Source organism: Chanodichthys erythropterus, chromosome 14 (genome assembly GCF_024489055.1).
Source record: "Chanodichthys erythropterus isolate Z2021 chromosome 14, ASM2448905v1, whole genome shotgun sequence".
NCBI classification, from domain to species: Eukaryota; Metazoa; Chordata; class Actinopteri; order Cypriniformes; family Xenocyprididae; genus Chanodichthys; species Chanodichthys erythropterus.
In genome coordinates, this window is record NC_090234.1 from 28,656,198 (window position 1) to 28,678,493 (window position 22,296).

General features: G+C 37.1%; 1 protein-coding gene across 1 annotated transcript; it reads right to left on the reverse strand.

Annotated features, from left to right (window-relative positions):
- Positions 1-1,458: 1,458 nt before the first annotated feature.
- On the reverse strand, positions 1,459-22,143 carry gtf2e1 (general transcription factor IIE, polypeptide 1, alpha). Its single transcript, XM_067409499.1, has 5 exons — positions 22,073-22,143; positions 20,447-21,090; positions 5,463-5,664; positions 4,689-4,927; positions 1,459-3,524 (listed from the first exon to the last, which is right to left on the reverse strand). The coding sequence occupies exons 2-5, from the start codon at positions 20,892-20,894 to the stop codon at positions 3,067-3,069; spliced, it is 1,347 nt and encodes a 448-aa protein (XP_067265600.1). The 5' UTR covers positions 20,895-21,090; positions 22,073-22,143; the 3' UTR covers positions 1,459-3,066.
- Positions 22,144-22,296: the final 153 nt, after the last annotated feature.

Genomic DNA, 22,296 nt, shown 5'->3' on the forward strand with positions numbered 1-22,296 from the left:
TTAGGTAGACAAACACATTAACAAACATGAAGCACAGAAAACCTTGACCTCACAAACAGCGCAATAATCAAGAGTTCTCTGAATCTTCCATCTGAGAAATGGCTTTCATTTACAGCTGAGGTTATAAAAAAAGGGAGTAAAATAGGTATGCTGAATGTGGCTAATAAATAGACTGGGACAGGGTCTGCCAAATCAACCCAGTCTGGCTGAGCACAAACGGTACGAGGAAAATGTAATTTACAACAACAAGGTCAGCTAACATTATACAAGATTCATAAATATGCAAAATCCAATAAAAGCCTTTTCATTTGAGATTCATTTATATGTTAAACAGAGGTTTTGGCATGATAACTGAATTCAGCTGAAATGTTTCCTTGTAAAAGTTAGCATTCACAGTACACACCTCTGCTCTAACTTTTTGGGTAGACCTAACCGCATCTGTTCTCTCAGAATTCTGCAAAGTTATACACTCACAATGTTGCATCAGGGGCTCCAAATGTAATGTCTAAATTACACTAATTTTCACAAACCAAGTGTTTGTCCACTAGAACTCTGGAAAGAAATATTATTGTTGTTTGAGTAACTGACACCAACGTGCATAACAATAACTGTACATCTATTCCTTATTTCCTTATGATTGATCAACACACGCCTCACGAGCAGCGGGACTTTTATTATGACACAGTCGCCGGCGCCGCTTCCGCTTTTCCGGTCATGAGTTTACGGGAGCTGTCCTTGTCGACAGAACCAGCAGCAGATGGTAAACAGTAATTATGTTCCATAAATAAGTAACACAATCCACCATAAAACATACAAGAAGTAAATAAGGAACTGCTTGAAGCAAGCTAGTGGTTTGCTGGACGCTAGACACTACTTCCGCATTTGTCCACGGCACTGTTGTCATGTGGTTTCTACTTCAGTAAAGGCGGTATCAAAGGGTAACTGACGTCATTGACAGGCGACTGCACTGCCCCGTGTCACTGTTTAGAATGGGAATTTTCTCATGATTTACAAGTAGTTGAAAACATTAGAGGAATTGTTAGTAATCAGCTGGACAAAATATATAACACTAGCCTAGTGGGTTTTGGATATTTTACTGCAAAAAATGTTACATATTGTACCTTTTAAATGCAACAACTAACATGCATAAGGTCCATTTTTTTTCTTCACCTCCAAAAGGGGAAAATGCACTTCAATGCAAACAAAAACAATTATTTACACTCTAAAAAAATGCTGGGTTAAAAACAAGCCAAGTTGGGTTGAAAATGGACAAACCCAGCGATTGGGTTGTTTTAACCCAATTGTTGGGTTAAATGTTTGCCCAACCTGCTGGGCAGTTTTATTTAACCCAACTATTGTTTGAAAATGACTATATGGCTGACTTAAAATGAATCTAAAATGAAATTAAAATGTTCATTTATTAAACAGTGTAGAAACAACATTTCAAATACTAATGAAAATATCTGATTAAAGGGATTTTTGGGCTGACAATTTTTTATTTATTTTTTTAAATCAATGAAACTATATTATCAGTATAACAATTTGACTGAAAATGTGAATAAAAATAAACATGTCTTGTATAGCTTAAGCTGCATAATAAAAAATAGGGGGAAAAACTTAAGATCATTTTTTTCCAGGAATTGAGAATGATTCAAGAAGCATCTTGCGCTTCAATGGAGGCAACAGCATCTGACCTTTTATAGCTGGTAAATGTCACAAAATTGCTTACAATTGACTAGTTATCAAGAAATAGTGCAAAGGCTCAAATATTTGTCATTCACGTTCTATCATAACATTCTCTTTCTTTTTCAGGTTTACAAAACTTTATATTTTAAAGATTAAAATAAACCTTTAGACACGCCCCTACATTTAGACACACCCTCTGCTCTGAGCTGCAGATACCATACTTGACTCCACAGTGCTGCACCTGAAATGTGACGTGACAGCAGCACTGCCGGTTTTCTCTCTGGATACACATCTACGCACCACAGATTTTATCTCCCGCATCGTCTCATCCGAGCATCATCTCATCTGCAGCTGCACCAAAGCACATCCCCGGAGACTCTGTTCCCAATTACATTACGTGATCACACAGAAGAGGTAAATTCAAACATTTTTTGGAAACAGTCACTGCAAAATCAATCTGCTGTTCTAGACAAAATAAACAGTGAAATGAAATATAACAGCAGGATTGTTGTTTATGAAGCTCATCTTTTCATTCACATTCATCTTTATGGTTTAAGTTGTGCGCATGCGCACAGATTCACGGATACACAAAGTGATGTTTTTGCACTCAGCTTTTTATTACTGTAAAAGGTCTAACAAATTGAAAAAAAAAAAAAAAAAAAATTTCCACTTACAGATAAACAAACTGAAGTGAATAATGTCCACTGAGGCAGAAATCAGAGAAGAAAGTGCTCGTTTCTGCAGTGAAAGGAAAGCATTCACACTCTAAACAAACATATCTCATCAAAACCATTTAATATCATGTCAAGGTAGTCAGTCGCAAGAAAATTGCTCGTCTTTCTTTCAAAATGCAAGTTCTGCTAAATACTGATGGAAAAAAGACCCAAGGAAAAAGACACAAAAGCAAGAAGATGCTGAAATTTCTCTGTAGCTTTGTGCTAAACAACAGAGTCTGTCACTTTCTGTCATACAAAAGTCAATTATGTCAGAAAACCCCTTCGATTTGGGGAGTAAAACCGTTCTAGAGGTCACTGCAGCAACACTGTTATTCATTTGAAAGCCTCCGAATGTGGCGAGACCGCAAACAAACTGAAAAAAGTAGCGGTGTGAGCGTTTGCCAATGTATGATACTCTTGTTTACAACCGTGATACTGCGGTATAATTGGCACCAGAGATGTTTTGTATATGAATATGGCAGAGGGTTGAGGAAAAAAAAGAACAGTCAACGGGTATAACACTACATTTCTCAGCTCTGGCACGCTGCACAACACCGTTTGAGATAAAGTGTGCAAAGGAGACAGATCGAAACTGCAACCTGTGAAAAACGGACACAAGCGAGATACAGAAAGAACGAATGTTATGCAGACAGACGTGATGAACTCAGAAGTACATGTCCTGGAAGAGGTTCTGGCCCATCTCAATGTACGCCTCTTTCTCCTGAGCGCTCATCTGTTCCACCAGGTCGGGTCTCTGGCTCACTTCCCTGTAAGAGAAGGGTCTTCCCCCTACCATTACCACAGGGTCATCCCCGACCTCCTCAAACTCATCTTCCTCGTCTTCATCCTCATCCTCTTGTTTTCCTGGCCGCAAAGCTGTAGCGTTGTGTGCCATGTGGGTTGGAGCCTGGGGCAAAGAGTCTTCATCCGATTCGCTGGTATCGCTGTCAGAGTCGCTGGCGTTAGCCACTGGAACGGTCGGTCTGGAGACGATGGCACCTCCTGGACCGACTCCGCTCCTCTTCTCGTGAATTAGGAGAGCCTGCATCACCTCCTCATTCTCATCCTGTGCGGCTCCTCTTCCAGTCATGTCCTCCTGGGTTACTATCGGGTCCTCGCCAGCTGGTGTGTAAAAATTGGAGGAAAAAGAAGAAGAAGAAAAAAACCTTGTAAATTCAGATGCAAGGGTTTTTTTTTTACTTTCCAAATTTTTTAACCATAAATGTGCTAAAATCCAAGGCCTTTCTGAAGCCCTATTATAGCTCAAATTCCACTCAAACTTTCAAACCTGTTAATGATTATAAACTCAAGAATCATTGAAGTTCACATTGGGTTTCTTTTCAGCCTTCTTTAATGGTGATGAATATACAAACTAAAAGTTTTTGACCATACTATGATTTGAACAAGTGGAAGTCAAAACTTCATTGATCCCAGAAAATTGCCATAAAATTGCCAGATTGCCTTCGGGATTGATTCACATGAGACATGGTGCAACACAAATGCAAGCCAAATTGACTATTTCTATGGTACTTTCTGTCCTTTTTGTAGCTTGGCAGGACAAGTTTTGAATTGCTGAGTGCAGATGAATATAAAGAAAGATATAAATATCAAAAGAAAAATTGTTACGTATTTTATGGTTTTAATGTACAGAATGTTATTTGTGTTATTCGTTTATTGAGCAACAAAAATAAACCAGCACAGGGTTGGATATTCTCAATTTTTTTTATTGTACATGGCAATGAAGAAAAGAACCTTCCTTTTGCATGCCAAGACAAATGCAACAAGGTGAGGTCTGAAGAATTGTGTGTGGGAATAAGTGGAAAAATGGAATCTTATGGGAGAGGAATCTTATGGGAAAATCCATGTAGACCTATACCTGTGGGCTTTTGTGAGCGGAAGCAGGAAAAAAATATTAAAGTTGCAGATGGAAAAGGGACAAAATATATTTTTTGCAGAATCTTGTGGGAGTGGGACTAAAAAGAGCAGACCTCTAATTGGCAGTCATTGTTTTAAAAAAGCAGCTTGATTATTTCCCTATTGATTATTTCGCTATATATCTCTTTTTGTGTTCCATGGAAAATCAAAGATGTTTTGAGTGAAAATATCCCTTTAAACCAAATAAAGTCCTCACCCTTATACCTAGTTTGACTCTACATTCAGACCAATGTGAAGAATGAAAAAAAAAATAAGCAGGCAAATCATGAAATGCATAAAAACAGTGTTAATATGCAGCCATGACCACAATGAATGCTTTCATAATGATACTATATAATTGATGTGACTCACGGTGCTTTAGAGCATCTGTTTCGCTGTACACCCCCTGCACCGTGCTTTCTGTCAGCCATACAGGCCTCTCTTTGGGGGCTTTGGCCTCAGCAGTCTGACCAGGTTGAGACTCCTGGTCTTCCATACTGATGACCACATTCTGTGTGTAGAGGTCATACGACGAGCCTTTTGTTTTCCATATTTCTCGACCAGTTGCCCCGGCAGCGGCTGCTGCTGCGGACTGGGCAGCCCGCTCCCGACTGTGAAAAATAGTAGAAGTGGATTAACAAAGAGTTATGTTGATATAACATAAAACAGACTTTAATTAGGCATCCTTTATGACATTTTTTAAAGTTCATATCCGCTAAAAGTGAGAAAAGTTTAATCAAATCAGACGACAATGAAGTCTCTATTTGGTTCAAAATAAATGATCTATTTTGGGATAATGATTTTTTTTTTTTTTAATATTATTTACATACTATTAGCATTATACATATAGCATTTATTAATATTTTGAATTAGCTTTTATATTTTCAGTTTCCATTTTCAGTCAATTTTTTTTTTTTTTTTGTGGTATGTTTAATTTTTTTTCTTTCAGTTTTAGTTTTAGTCATTTTAGTACTTAAATTTATTTTATTTCAGTTAATTGCCAATGCAACATTTCTAATTTTCATTTAAGTTTTTCATCTAATATTTATATTACATTTTATTTCAAATAACAATTATTTTGAATAGTTTTAGTTAACTATAACAACAGACTTCTGCATATAACTGGCCACTGAACTTTGTGCTGACCTCTGTTTTAGGGCTGGGATTTCTGATGGTTCTGGCTCCAGAAGGTCATGGGACAAGTTGATGTCCTCTGTCTCTCGTAGCAATACATAGATGGGCTCAATCTGCTCATTAAATCGTGCCACCAGAGTGCGGGCATCTTTCTTTGGCACAGCTGATTCATCTTCCTCTACTTCTGTTTGACAGAAGGTACAGCGGAACGTCCCTGTGTTTGAGAGGAGAAGGTCTTTAAATACAAAATATCAAATGTTGAAACAGTAACAGTGCTCTTCAAACCTGAGCCTTAAAGTACACATGAAATCAAAATTGAGCTTATTTATTTTGCTAGCTCAAATTGCTAGTTTTGTGGTGAACAATTCATCCGTGCAAGTCAATCCACACAAAAAATATTGTTTGGCTTCGTAATATTGAATCAAAATCTGAAAATGCTCCTCCCCTCTGCAACGGTGCCCCTTCTCTAATGACGTCAATTTGACGGCTTGGGCTGAAATCGCTTAAACCACCCCTCGCCAACCTTCTGCTATGAGTGACAGACGGAGAGGAGGAGCGCTGAAGTAAAACTCTGCCCTCTATTCAATATTCCGTTTCACTTGGAAATACGTCACAACACTGGAGAAAAGTCGTTTGCAACTTCCGGTTCACGCGGACTTTAACGGCTACACCACACCGACCTTATCCACTATGTTTGGCGCATCTGGGTCACTCGGTTTGGAAGTAGGAGGCTAGAAAAATCATTGCCTGTCAAAGGGCTTCATATCTCCAGTTCCCTGTTAGCCAGGGGCTCCAAATTCTGGGATTCCATGTCCCCTTTTCCCACAGACAATGTGCCAATCGTGGAGCTGAAGCCAGTACCCAATCTGGCTCCCATTTCCAATTCTAAGCCAGAAAATTTGCCTCTGCCTTTCAAACATGCTGGTTTTGAACCAGGAACCACTAATGTCAGTGGCCAGGGGGGTGAGATGGTGTCATCACCATACAAAGTTTTCAAACCAACAACAAATTAGTCTCTCCATTATGATTGACTAGCTTGAATTGGTCAACATTTCTTATTATAATCAGTTGCTAGCAAAATGAGAAATGTATATATTAAGGGTGCAGCCTACAGTTTCAACTCAATGCCATCTAGAGGATGGAGCCAAAACCACTGCTGACCATCTAATATTATTGAAACAGTAAAGAGGAAGAACAATGGACAAACATACAGACACAAGGACAAACATACACAAACACACACTCTGCCCCAACATTCACTGGCGGTTCGGTGACACAGCGAGCGAAGCTGGTCTGGTTTGCCATCTGCTGCTGAAGTTATTTACAGCCTTCTGACAAGAACACACACAGCAGGGCCCTGTGTACGAGTGTGTGGTGTACACCGGCTACTTGCTGAATATAAAATACAAGCTTTGACATATTTTACATATGTGTGTACTTAGCATTTAATGGTCAGTCACAGATGGTGCCGTTATCGTGACCTACCTTTAATTGTAGCTTTTTATCTAGAATGTCATTCTACTCATGTTCATGTTTTGGTATCATGAACACACACCAGCAATATGTTTTTTTATGCTGAAATAATCTCATGTTGTTGTGCTGAGTGCATGACGGCTTCCGAGTTTCTGGCCTTGAGGGGAATCAAACGAGTAAACGATTCGCAGCAATTTCCATTTTAAAAGCTTTTCTGGAAAGTTGACAACAAAATCTGTGAAAGCGCTACTGAAAAACAATCACCTCCAGCTAGGCCCTTTTACTACAGATGTCTTTTCTGCCAATACAGGAGTGGAGGGCGAAAAAGAAAACAATTTGACAAGTACAAAGAGAGAGAGGCTGTAAAAAAGAAAAGAAATAACATTCAGGTGAAGGGAAGATAAAAAAAAGTCTTCATCACATTTGACACAGCTCCAGAGGAAATATCGACAAGCCCTGAGCGCAGGGAACTATTTTACCGCAGCCCTCCTGGTCAGTCTGTCTGCTTGTCCTCTCTCTCTCTCTCTCGATACACACGCACAGAAAAGGAATGAAAAAGCACAAGTGATAAGGAATGCAGAGATAACAGGCTGCAATTTAAATGTCTAAATAAAGATGAGGTGATATAATTTTAAACGCATGCAAACATCATGTAGTGAAGGATTAAGGGCTTAAAAGAGCAGATGTATTCGGGACATTCACAGCATGCGTTTTGCATTGCCTTTCCACTGTTTTTCCCAAACAGACAATAGATTGACAGCAAACAAGTACTAGACTTACATGTTTGACAGTTGCACTCACATCTTGCGTCTTGCACAAAGTATTCTAAAAATGCAGCGCTCAAGTTATAAATATATTATGTTTCCCAATGTTTTTCTATATGAATATGTGCTTGATGGACATCTTTGACCACTGCATTTATTTTATAAAATGAGTCAAGCTTTTTTCTCCATTCCACTGCATTCCACCTAATAATTTTTCTATGTAGTAGATCTTTGACTGCTGTAACGCATCTTGCTGCTTCTATAACATCTTGTGCAAGCGCTGCGTGTCAACGTGTCTTTTTGGCACCATGCAGTCTTTTCCTTTCTGCTGCGCTAAGTCTGCCATTTTTAAACAAGAATGTGTTCTGTATAAACTAACATGGCATTGCTCATGCGTGAGATGTTATAGAAAAGGCGAGAAGCAGCGAGATGTGGCTCAACAGTTAAAAGGGTCATGAATTGAGGAATCCAATTTTCCTTCATCTTTTGGAAAGATTACTCATTTCGAATTGTCACATTATGACATTATAGTGTGACGAAAGACTGCATCTGCAGAATCAGATCAACGCCGCCTTCTACATAATCACATCTTTGGCCCCACCCACTGGCGCGTTAGTGAAATGAGAAGGAGAGAAGAGCGATACAGGATCACTGGACTAAAAATAACATTACCTTCTAAAGCATCCTAATGCTAGGAAAGTCGTTATTTCCAACCATGTACATGTCTCAGTAGTGCATTATTTGTTTGTTTGGTACATTTCACTGAGGAATCTTTGGTAATTCAGTCACAATTTCGGTGCAGGCTTGCAAACAGACTTTTACTGTAAGTAAACAAAGACTGTAAAAAAAGATGGACGACGCGACGCCGCTTCCTTCCATTGTATTGAACTGTAGCCAAAATGGACGCTGATGGGCGCTGACACGTTACGCAAAAACGTCAAAAAACAACAACAAAGTTTTAGACTGGGCATGCGCAGAAAGAAACGTCAGTGGAGCCCGGAGGCGGAGTCGCGGTATCAAACTTCCACCCAGATGACTGCGTCATCATTGATGTATTTTAAATAGGCTATATAAATTATACACAATTTAAAATTCCACCTATAAAATAATAGGTTTCTAGAGCAATAATATTTTTGAAACCGCAAATTCAGTAGAAAAACTCAATATAATATGCAATTAGAAACAACTCTAAAATGTCAGAAACGGTCCTGCCATTTTAAATAAAGGGTTAAACTAACATTACAGGAGATCGATTGCTGTAGACAGTGCTCTATAATTAATTAGAGTAGGCTATCATTAGTTTTATCCTGTTAATTATTATTTAATACCCATAAAAATAATTAGTAACTGCCAGATAACGATCACCTGCTTTTTTTTCCCGTCAAGGCGTGAAAAGGTGTGTTTTAGGTGTGTTATCTTAACTAATAATGTTTATTAATTAGCTTATGAAGCCCACATTTAACGTTACCAAGAAAAGCTCAGATATCCGTCAGATCCTATAGGTCAGTTAGTACAGTTTACTGCTGAACAGCTCAATTTGTCGGTGTGAAATAAAACAGAAACTGAAAATTAATAGTTAGTTATATATCTTCAATCTCCCCTCGAAGCCCCGACAGTCCTCAGACAAGCTGTCACTCAACTGTGAATCATGACGACACGCCCCGTTTCTATAGCACCAAATTGCTAGCTAAAATCAAACTTATCACAAAAACTAACAATTGAATATAAATCAGCGTGATAACTACCTTTTGGGTACCAAAACCATCTTTTGGAAAATTTTATTTGAAGCATAATTTATTTTTATGTTTTAATTCAAGTCTCATTCGTCTGCATTGAGAGGGCGGGGTTTATGGCCTGTACTGCATCCAGCCTCCAGGGGGCGATCAAAGAGCCCGCAGCTTAATTCTAATGCCTAATCTGTGATTTCTGATATGTAATGATTATGTACAGTTATACGTTCTTGGTCTCAAAATCATTTATGCGTCAGTAAATCAAGCAAGTGACTAAACGGTCAACCTCACATTGTTTGTTCACTCGTAGTACTGTAGCATGAATATAATATTAAAATTTAAAATATCTTATTTAAATTGTGATTAAAAGGGTTTATTTCACCCAAAAATGAAAATTCTGTCATTAATTACACACCCTTATGTCGTTCCAAACCCGCATGACTTTCGTTAATCTTCGGAACACAGATGAAGATCTTTTTGATGAAATCTGAGGCCCCATTTACACTAGTGCGTTTTCGTTTTAAAACGCATACGTTTTACTTACGGTTACGCCTGTCGTTTACACTACACCAGAGTTTTCAAACCTTAAAATGGAGAATTTTTCGAAAATGCTGCAGACCCCGTTTTAGTTTGAAAATGTCGGGGTTGCGCTTCAGCATAAACGGACCAAAAGGAGACTTTTGAAAACGATGGCGTGGCTGCCCACATTCGCTCTACGTATCCTTGACGACCGTGTAAACAATAACATGGAGACTGAACTGCAATCTTTGCTGGCTTTGTTGTAATTTTTAGCAGCCATTGTGCAGTTGAACTCTGCATTTATTTAATACTGCAGCTGCCTACATGCACAAGAGGCAACTGTTTACACTTGTACGCGCATATCCAGTGTACACGAACAGTCATGTTACATGCATTTTCGGTTTCCGAAACACTGTGGAAACGCCAGTGTAGACAAGGATCGTTTTCATTTTAAAACAAAAACACACAAGTGTAAATGGGGCCTGAGGCTGTGTTCGAAATCGCCCACTATACCTTCATTCACTATTCCCTACATTACTCCAACAATATAGTCCACTTGAAGGAGTGCATGAAAACGAGCGAGTGAATTTGGACACTGAGTGCACTAAAAGGGCTGCCGCTTTTGCATAGTTTGTGCTTGCTGTTTAATAATCATTTGAAACTTGGCAAACTAGCAGCTGCAGTAGTAATGAAAAGATTTATCTTCATGGAAACTAGCATGTATAAACTTTAATTAAATAATTTAATAATCAATTAAAAATTAATTTATACCTGTATGATATTATGCTGTAGCCACATTGGACCAGTGGTTTGGAAAATGGATGGATGGCATTATGGGTGTTCTCTAGACGTTGAGTGTACATTGGTTGTACACTCGTTATTGCGGTGCATTACAACCAATGTTAAAAACTTTCATGTGACGGGAGCAGATCTAAATATAATGCTATAATCAACACCTTTCGCAATTAGTTAATCTCAACAGCTGTAATAATAAAAACATAGTAAAAGATTTCGCGAGAGTTCCACATGTAATACTTATTTCATATATAAAGATGATAGCCAATCATATCAGTGGACATTTACATTGAAGTCTCAAAGCAGACACTCCCCTTCCAACAGAGCATTCAAATCAGAGGTATAAAATCAGGGTGGAAAACGACCTTTTATTTCTAAATTGTGACCATTCTTGGGGTAAAAATCATACTAACATTATAAGTGCACCTCAGGAAACATAAAATAATAAAAAATGCAGTTCATGACCGCTTTAAAGTATCTGTCTAGCTCATGTTTACAATAAAACATTTGAAAAGCAGCACACTGGATTGCAAAAACACGTTCTGTGTAAACCAATCCTAAAGTGACAGACAGAGAGGATGTTCACTAGTTCAGAATGGAAACCTTAGATTAATTGCATGTTAAATTGAGGGAGACAAAAAGAATCACTGACCCACAGCTGCAGATAAAGGAAAGTTATAGAAAAACAGTAATATAAAATATATCCGTTTTTCTTTCCACATGTCATTGGAGGCACCCAGCCAAGAGTAATCTGTAGAGATATCAAATCCAAAGCCCTGGACAATTAGCAATATGGCACATGCACACACCTGGGTTGTCGTCCTTGTTTTCAGGCAAAGTGTGCATCGGGCCGGAACATACACACATTGTGGCAGTGATCTAAAGGAACATGGTGCTGTGCTGTTAGTGTGTAGGCATACATTAAGGCTTCTGTCAGAGAGAAGTGGGCTGGTGTCTTTGTGTTGATAGTTTTTGTATTATCTATGAGATATGAATAGGTCTGGTTTAAATTACATAGCACACTCGCCAGTGATTCAGAGCTCTTTTGAAAGCAGGACGACGCTTTGTTCAGTTGTCTACGCCAAAGAACAAAAGGACTTTTGTGATCAGCCCTTAAAAGATGAATGCAACATCATTTCAGCATTTGAGACAGAATAAAGTTTTTTATGAGGGAGTCTAAGCAACAGTGACAAATGTACACATTTATTCCAATTACTGCAGAGCTAATGCAATAATAATAATTACAATCAGAATACAGTAAAAAAAAAAATATATTTTTCTTCTTTAAAGGACTGTATAATGACTGGATTTCTGGATTCAATACAAGTTAAAGGGTTAGTTCTATTTTCTAATTTATTAGAATTTATTTAGTTCTAATTTATTACTTACCCTCATGCCGTTCCACACTAGGCATGTGACGGTATCAAATTTTCATGTTGCGATTAATTGATGAAGCTTTTATCACGGTATACGGTATTATCGCGATATTAAAATAAGTTGCAAAACCATTTTTGTCATAATTTAACAGGTTTAAGAACTCTTTTTTTTATTAAAACAAAAACAACTCTGACTGAAATTTTTAAACAGATTAAAATGCAAAAGAATTAGGCTATAACGAACAACAGATAACACTTTATTTAATGCATTAACTAAGATTGAGCAATAGCTACATTTGTTACAGAAAGTTTTTTTTGTTGTTAATGTTAGTTTAGAAACACAACTGATTATTGTTAGTTTTATCTCAGGTCCATTAAATAAGTTATTTTGATTTTAGTAATGTTATTAAATAGTAACTAAGAAATTAACATTAATTAATAATTAATACTTTATAAGTATTTTTATTGTCAGTTTAGTGATAATGAATTAACATGTTAACTAATGAAGCTGTAAGTTTTACTGAACAATAACAAATAATCAGAACATTTCTAATTATTAGGGCATGTTGTAGTCCAGATTAAAATATAAAAATGTTTAGGTTTGAAAATAAATTACTTTTAAGTCGTTTTTAAGTATTCAGTATTTGGTGCTGTGATGAACAACACTGAGATTACAAAAAAATGAATGAAATTACTTTGTTTGCACGGTTTCCGTGGTAACCGCTGCACGCTGCTGTTCCATCAGCGCCCTCTGCTGTCAGAGAGTGAACGCGCACTTTCATTCAGCTCGTCTCCTTGTTCCGCCATGTGCTTCTCGTGCACGTTGGGATTGTTTACATCTCTGAGCGCGTGTCCTTTTGACGCAGAATACAGCGGTGTTGTGAATTTTATACGATTGATGGGTAAAGTATTCTTAATTGCCTTATAAAAAATTAATAATTGGTAATAAATTATTATTTACGGTATTCTGAAGTGCCGACGATTACAATATCGTGAATATTCATTATCGCGATTTATCGCATTACCGAATATCGGCATAAGTCTATTCCACACTCATAAGACCTTTGTTAATCTTCAGAACACAAATTAAGATATTTTAAATGAAATCCGATGGCTCTGTGAGGCCTCCATAGGAAGCAATGACACTTCCTCTCTCAAGATCCATAAATGTACTAAAACACATCTAATTAGTTCATGTGAGTACAGTGCTTCAATATTAATATTATAAAGCGACAAGAATATTTTTGGTGCACCAAAAAAACAAAATAACGACTCATTTAGTGATGGCCGATTTCAAAACACTGCTTCAGGAAGATTCGGAGCACAAATGAATCAGTGTATCGAATCAGCTGTTCGGAGCGCCAAAGTCACGTGATTTCAGCCGCTGGCAGTTTGACATGCGATCCGAATCATGATTCGATACACTGATTCATTTACGCTCCGAATCTTCCTGAAGCAGTGTTTTGAAATCGGTATAATCACTAAATAAGTCTTTTTTTTTTTGGGCGCTCCAAAAATATTCTTGTCGCTTTATAATATTAATATTGAACCACTGTACTCACTTGAACCGATTTAAATATGTTTTTAGTACCTTTATGGATCTTGAGAGAAGAAGTGTCATTGCTTCCTATGGAGGCCTCACGGAGCTATCGGATTTCAACTAAAATATCTTAATTTGTGTTCTGAAGATTAACGAAGGTTTTACAGGTGTGAAACGGCATAAGGGTGAGTAATAAATGACAGAATTTTCATTTTTGGGTGAACTAACCCTTTAAGCTCTATAGACAGTATCTAAAACCCCATTCAGAAAGGATTGTTTTTCACACTGGAAAGGAAAGTCTTTAGTAAATGCCCAGATTGATGTATCTATTGCATTTATGCAAAGCCTTTGGAAATTACTGACCAATCACAAAACTTAAGTATTAACCATGTGCCACTCACAAGTTTGCAGTTAATAAGAATTTTTTTTTTTTTTTTTTTTTGGTCTTTGGACGAAGTCTCTATATGGTCAACAAGGCTATATTTATTTGATCAAAATACAGTAAAAACAGTATTATTGTGAAATAAAATGTACAATTTAAACTGGTTTCTCTTTTAATATATTTTAAAATGTATTCCTGTGATGGCAAAGCTGAATTACTCCAGTCTTCAGTGTCACATGATCCTTCAGAAAGCATCTGAATATGCCGATTCGCTGTTTAAAAAACATTTCATCAATGTTATTTTTGTAAAAACCATAATACATTTTTTTTTTCAGGATACTTTGATGAAAATAAAGTTTAAAATAGGTATATAAAAATAAAAACGAAACAAGTTTTAAATGACTTACAGGCTCGAAATGAGATGACCCACTTGCTTTGTGCTTTTACTGATTATCGATAGCATGAAATACATGCCAAACATAATAAAAATAAGCCACTGAAATACACACCTCTAATCTGAATTGGGTGGTTACTAGTGCTGGGCGTTATGACCAAATATTTATATCACGGTATTTTTTAAAATTATATCGGTTTCATATGACGGTATTTTTTTCCCCTATGCATGACCGGCCATTAACCACATTTTCTACTGATTGAGAGAGGAAATACTGCAGTAGATTGACTAGAATGCCCTGTTTTACTGTCATGATGAGTGAATATTGTAGAAAAATTCCATACTAGAGTTAATACAGGTTTACAAAACCCCAAAAATGATGCTGTGGGGAGACAACAACCAATAAAACACAGACCTGCAACACACTCATTACAGACACATGAATATTAAAATATGACCATGGAGATAAGAAAAAAAAAGAAAAAAAAAAAAGAAAGAAAAAAAAAAAAAAAGAGTTGAGGGCACCTTAAGCAAGAATCTAACCCTATATAACAACAAACTGCCAAAGCGAGGGAGAAACGCGGAAGAACATTTAAACTAAGGATATTTTCAGTACATTTAAGAGCACTACAGTCTCTGAAAAAAATGACACACGTAAGTTAAACACAGAAAGAATAAAGCAGTTAAATTTTTGCCCAGTCTATTTATTAACTTACATCGTCTTCTGTGTAGCAGAATAACCCATTGTGTCATCGCGGTCGTGATCAGACGTACAGTTCAGTGTCCTTTGCATAACGTTACATTTCATTTGAAGAAGACGTGATGAAATATGTGCGCATACACGCTGCTGGTTCATGTTTTCACGAGCTCACTTCGGTCTATATCTGATATATATGATCCATGTGGAGAACGTTGTTAATCTCATCACGGCTCTCTCGCGCGCCGCGTGTAGTTGAATTCTCCACTATACTCAAGGGCTGAATCCAAAATCGCCCTCTATAACCTCAAATACGGAATTATTTGAGGCGACAGCCATTTGTAGTGGTGTCCAAAACCATAGTAGACGTTATTGAGTGCACTCATTCAATCTCACATTGCACCGCAATAACGAGTGTACAGCCGATGTACACACAACGGCTGTCCGAATTCACTCACTTGTTTTCATTCACTCTTTCAAGTCAACAATATAAGTGGATAATGAAGGGAATAGTGAATGAGGATTTAGGGGGTGATTTCGGACTTACCATAGGCTGTGATGCGATCTCAGCTGTGCTCTCACTACAGTGCAACAGTGAAACGGGACCCTCTCAAACGGTGACGCTGTGCCACGTTCAGAACGTTGGTTAAGCGACACATACCGGTATTGCGGTATCATCAAAATTCATATCATAACAAAAATAAATACCGGTATTCGGTATGAACTGGTATACCGCCCAGCACTAGTGGGTACACATGTGCGACTCAGAAGGAAGGAAGACTACAGTGAGATAACAGAAATGAGACAGACTGAAGACATAGGATTAGTGAGTGACTTATCATCGTGCAAGCCTGACCCTGTCAGATCTCCTTATCTCCCCTAACACCTCACCTATCAAAGAGATTTTCATAGATCAATTTGTTTTGCTCAACGAGGGGGGACCTGGATCCGCTTGACCCATCAGATCAATACACTATCCTGTTCTAAGACACAACTAAGCCGCCTAAGCATAAAAAGGCAGCACAGGGAGAAAATAGCCAATTCCAAAACATCCACGTTTAAGTTTACTCGGAGGAGAAACAGCACTGTGTATCGTGAAACTCATGTTTATAAAATCCTTTCAAGTATATTAGTCCAGGAGAGAACATGGGAAACAAGTATGTGTATAATGGCAGGGTCTACACAGGGTTAGGTGCTATCATTGGCCGTTCCGCTCTATCCTTGCCAATCCTCCTGATGTGTATCCTAGCAACAGCTTTGCCTCCCTGACTGCCAGTTTGCTTTTTAGCAGAGGTGAGGGTGAACACGTGCCACGCGGTCTTTACCTGCCTTTCTATTCCTCTAACATTCATCACTCACCTCTGGCACTGCTCTCAGCCCTCCAACTCTCTCTCTTATACCTGTTCTTTCCTTTCATGTGTCCATCACTCTCTGAAATACATGCTTTCTATACAGAGGAGTTCCTCCTGACTATCGGGTACAAGATGCATGTACCCTAGCAATATATACAAATGCAAGTAGAGCTCACACATGAAAGGAAAGACATGAAGTCTCGGTGAGACAGAAAAGAAAGAGTTTTTTAAAGTTCATAGTTTAACAGAATGTTATCGGGTAAATGTTCTTTGTACATCATCTGTGACAGGCTGTTGATATTAATTTCAACTTCACAGTAAATACACTTACAATGGAAGCATAGCAAGCAGAGTAGTGGCCAAGGCCAACTGATATAAAAAAAAATAAAAAAAAAAGATATGTAAGACCAGTACTGATATTTAGACAGCAGGGTGGCTGAAGGCTGATATAATATATAACTTATAAATATATCCATTATCAGCTTATTTATATTTATAAATATGTTTATTTATATTTGTTATATATTTAACTCATTCACAGATGAAACATTTTGCACTGTATGTTTTTGATACACTGAAGAGAACTGGCTCATTACATGTCATTTGTTTAGGAATCTGAGTACACTGCCTGTGCTGGATGGATTTGATTCTCTGAAAATAATCATTTCATAAGAGTAATTCATTCAGGAATCACCAAAAGTCATTTATCAAAATTGGACGACTGATGATTCAGTAGCGACATAATGGCACTAAATTTTACTGATTAGTGTTCCATTTGTTCAATTCTTCTGGACTCCTATTCCTAACACAGCACTGGCAATACACAAAATATGGAATAATTTAAAATAAGGAATAATTGTACAGTGCACGTTAAACAGATGGTGACCAGCTTAAAAAAGTAAACCTACTTCGGCTTGATGTGTAGATCGTGTAGATGCCAGAAAAAAATCATGATAACCACATAATGCTGGGGAGCAACTCAACACACGCTTACATTGTAACACATAAGCAGCAGTTTCTCTATCTACAAAAGCAGTCTCTTAAAAGACAATTTACAGCTTTAACTCCTATTTTATTACACACATTTTATTACTGAAGAATTGCTTTAATATTTCTTAATAATTGCTGCAGATTTCTGTTAAAACCCTCTGGGTTTCTTGTCTACCAGGCTTCCATTGTAAGTCCATTACTGTAAACATTTCCTGTTCCTTCGTATACACAGAGGTTTTAAAACAACCCAATATATTCCTTTAATTGATTAAACCACATTAATGTCTTTTCATTGGGCCTAAGTATAAGAGTCAATTCCCTACAGACACTGTTCAAAATCTCTTCATGGATTTGAAAGGTTTTATGAATGTACACACACACTTCATGTGCATTAAAAAAAGATGCATTTGAAGAGCATGAAGGCAAGGGAGTGTGTGAGATGTTATTCAGAGACCCGGCTGACGAGTCTTAAGTGTTCAGTGGTGTTTCAGACTCTCTTCTCATATTTCCTTCTGAACACAAACACAGGTTAGATCAATTATAAATGACTCATTGCTGATGGACCTCAATATACACAGAGACACACACACACAGACCAAATGCAGACTTTTGTTTTGCTGGGTTCTGTCCATAATAAAAGCGTAAACAGGGACAGCTAGCAGTGCACTAAGCTTTACAAACACATCTCTGAAACCATTATAACGCAAGTCACGTCAAGAGCAGCACTTGTGTGTGTGTGTACTTCACTATGTACATAAATCAGCAGCTGTTGAAGTCAGAATTGTAAAACAGTAGGCACAGAAGCAGAAAGGCATGATGATGATGTCAATGAGGTGTGCTAATCCTTACAGCCGCCTCTACGAGATTACAGCCTGTTTATTTTTAAACCTATGAAAATAGTTTCATTTTCTTTCCTGTCTGTGACTGTCTGCAAACTGATGCAATTTATCATCAGTCTCCAAGTGAGATTCATTCAAGTGTGTTGAATGCATTACAACTTTTGACCTCTGCTGCCATCATGTGTTTGCATATAGCTCTGCCACAGTGTGACTCGAGCATCTTTGAATGAATTTAGCACTTACTAAGAAAATACCACACGAGTGGGAAAAAAGATGCCAGAGATCAAACACAGAGCTACATTCAAAACATCTTTTCAATTGCTAATGCGCATGGGTTTAAGATCTTCTAGAAGATGACACAATCCCCCAAATTTGAGATTAGTTAGGTATTAAGAAAATCAAGATTGATTCTTGAAAACCACACTTAAAATACGCAATTAAGCTCATATCTTTATTGTCTACATGAAAACTCTGGTGAGCATAAGTAATATACTTCTTGACTGGAGAACATTTTCTAATTGATTTCAACATCATGATCACACAACAGTTGTACAATAAAAACTTTTATAATAATAACTACTCATTGCTCACTTTCCCATCACCTACAACATTTCAGAAAATATTTTTGCTCCATGAAAATGACATTATGTGTAATAAATCAAAATACATCAACTTTGACTCATAGTTTACGTTGATTGAATTCTGAATTCAATTCCATTTGACATGGATGTGTGTGTATTTACTTTTTTTTAATGCTCAACAAGGTTGCAATTTGATTTAAAAAATGCAGCAAAAAACTATTAAAATAAAATAAAGTAAAATATTATTAGAATTTAAAATAACTTTTCTATTTTAATATACATTTAAAATGTAATTTATTCCTTTGATGTCAAAGTTGAATTTTCAGCTGATTTTTTCTTGTCACATGATCCTTTAGAAATCATTCTAATAGAGGGTATGCACGTGACTTCAGCGTCAACCGTTATGACTGCAGTTACGCCCACTGAGCGGCACAAAGACTGAGTTGCAGCATTGGTTTTCAGCGTGAATGCCGCAAAAAACACACAAAACACATCCAAAACAGAAAAGAGCTTTGCGACTGACTATACAAATAGTTCTGACACAAAACCTGAGGTATATTTTTATAGACTGCCGAAAGCAATGGATAACAATTCACATAAACAGCTGGACTCCAGCAGAGAAACATAGATTTGCAGTTATCATTTTGTGTTAAATTGTTGTACTTTGAGGTAAAATCATACCGTATATATTGTATTGTTATATATTGTGTTGACAACTCATCAATTAAATATTTACCATCTTATATTCTGCATAATTGGATGTTTTTAAATAAACACTGTCAAAAACGATACAAGTTTTAGGGCTGGACAATATGACGATATATATAACATTGACATAAGTGATCCCTCGGATTTAAACCTACCTATATTGTAGTTATTTAAAGTGTTCACAGTCAGATTTGCTTTGTGTTTTCTCGACGTCGAAATCAGGCACAAATGTCAGGAAACACAACTCCTGGCTGCATGCCAATATCTTTGGATTAGGTTTCTTTGATATGTTATAAGGAACACTTTCGAGCCCAACCTTTAGTGTAATTTACTTGCGTTTTCGCAGTTTCCCCTATTAAATCCAGTCATGCAGCAGGTTCTTTTGCCACTCAGTCCAGCTGAGGGAGCGCGTTCCGGCGGGAAAGTGACGTCTGTGCATACCCTCTATATACTGATTTGGATAATAATATAGGATTCTGTGACGAATAGAAGTTAAAAGAACTGCAGTTATTTTAAATAGAAATCAATTTATCAATTTAATGCGTCCCTGATGAATAAAAACATTAATTTCTTTAAAAAAAGGTTTAAAAAAATCATACTAAACCCAAACTTTGTCAATGGTAGTGTGCGTTCAAATAAAGTAGTTCTACCTACTAATACAGCTATAGTTTTTCCCTATACCTACCATCATAAAGTCCCACCCTAATGCCAAATTAATTCTTTTAAAAAACATCCCTGAAGGAGATGGCTTACATGTTCACAACATTCAAGAAACAGTAATACCAGAAATAAATACAATAATTCTGCTAATTTCCCACTTCCCAACTCTGTCCCGCAGTTTCCCTCTCATACTCACCAGTCATGGGGTCAAACAGCTGGTTGGCCTCAAGGTCAGTGAACGTGTTCATGCAGCAGGGGCAGCGGAAGGAGGCTCTGTTAGTCGAGTCCCGTTCATCTGTCTCAATGCGTCTGCGCATGTGGTCCAGCTTGTACTTCACCACATTAACCAGCAGCCGGTAGTTAATGAAGTAGTAATTGTGTCGCGTCGTCTTGCCGTCAGGTGCTGTCTCCACCCGCATACGGCATTTGACAAACTTGTCGGCCTTGAGAGTGTTCAAAACTGAACGCAGCTGCTTGCGGTCAAACTTGAGCAGCTCCAGCATGTCCTCTTCACGTACGCAAGGGTTCCTGATCAGCACGTCCAGCGCAAGAGCGTGCTCAATGCCGTAGAAACCCCGGACAACTTGCTTGGCCAGGCGTTTAAGAGAGGCAGGGACCTCTGTGAGCAGCTCTGGTTCAGTCATGATGGAGGGGAGGGAATGAGTAGAACTAAATAAGGGAGGGATGGAGAGACAGAGGAAGCAGGGGAGGTGGAGGTTTTTCAAGACAAAGAATGTATACTTAGGAACTTATGGGAGTGGATTATCATAAAAAGAGTCAGCTCTCCTGGTATTCAAGACGGTGATCAGGTGGATGCCTTTGGGATACCAGGAAGGAGGTCTGTAAAAAGTGGAAGAACATAAAAAAGAGATCAGCTGTACATATAGTCCAAAAACACTATATATGTGCATCCAAATGCCAACAGTTTTATTTATTAGAGAAAATGATAGCAAAAACTGACACTTTACAGATGTAAGCTTGCCCTGACACAAATCTGATAGCTATTTCAGCAACTTATATTTTTATATTTGTCAGAAAAAAAATATATTAATATTTTCACTTACTTTATTTTCATGTAATTTCAAGACAGATATAAACTTGTAAACATATTTTATGCTAAAAAAATGACATCATTAATGCAATAACTTACTGATTTACTAATAATATTCATTATTATTTCATTGCTCAATTATAGATTGAAATTATCAAAATTTCAATCTATAATCAATCTATGTTAGCCAACTAGATAATATTACCTTAATGACATTCAAATCAGTACAATTCACAATAATTCACAACAACGTTCAACTGATTACAAAAAGGCAGTCAGGGATGCTGTTTGTTGTTGGTCCAACATTTCTGGGATTATCTGACTAACCATACATAAAGCTAAGAAACATAAATGACTAGTTTGGACCAGCTAGAAACCACTAAAAATAACCAGAAGCTGTTTTTAGCTGAGTTTTCATGTTAACAACAGTGAATCATGTTAAAAGATAGCTTAAATGCAAATGTGAGGGAGCACGTTTTAAGATTCATATCTTTATCCAGTTTCAGCCACTGTAGTTTCAGAAAGAAGAGGTAACGTTAATTAATATGTATTTAGTCACAGATTCTATCTACAAGTGCATAATAATCAGAATATATGAAATATATGCGCTGAACCTAAATTAATTAAAACAATCTGACAGTAACGTTACAGCTCACTACAGTTAGATTATCGAGATTCAGTAACGTTATATTAAAAGATGCCGATATATTAATATCTCCAGTAAAACAAACAACATAAAACGCTGAACGACAGGGAAAAAATAGCTCAAACCTTCAATTTTCCTCCTGTTTAGAACTGAACAAGTTTTCTAGTTCAACACCATGCTAACTGTCAGCGGAAATGACGCACGGGATGTTGTTGAAAAGTCCAGAGACAATTAAAAATCATTAATAATAATAATACTTAAAATGTTATTTTGTATTAATTATTGAAATAAGTTAAAATGTTAAAGATATAAAATAAATTTTCATTTTTTTAGCTTTAAAAATGTTTCA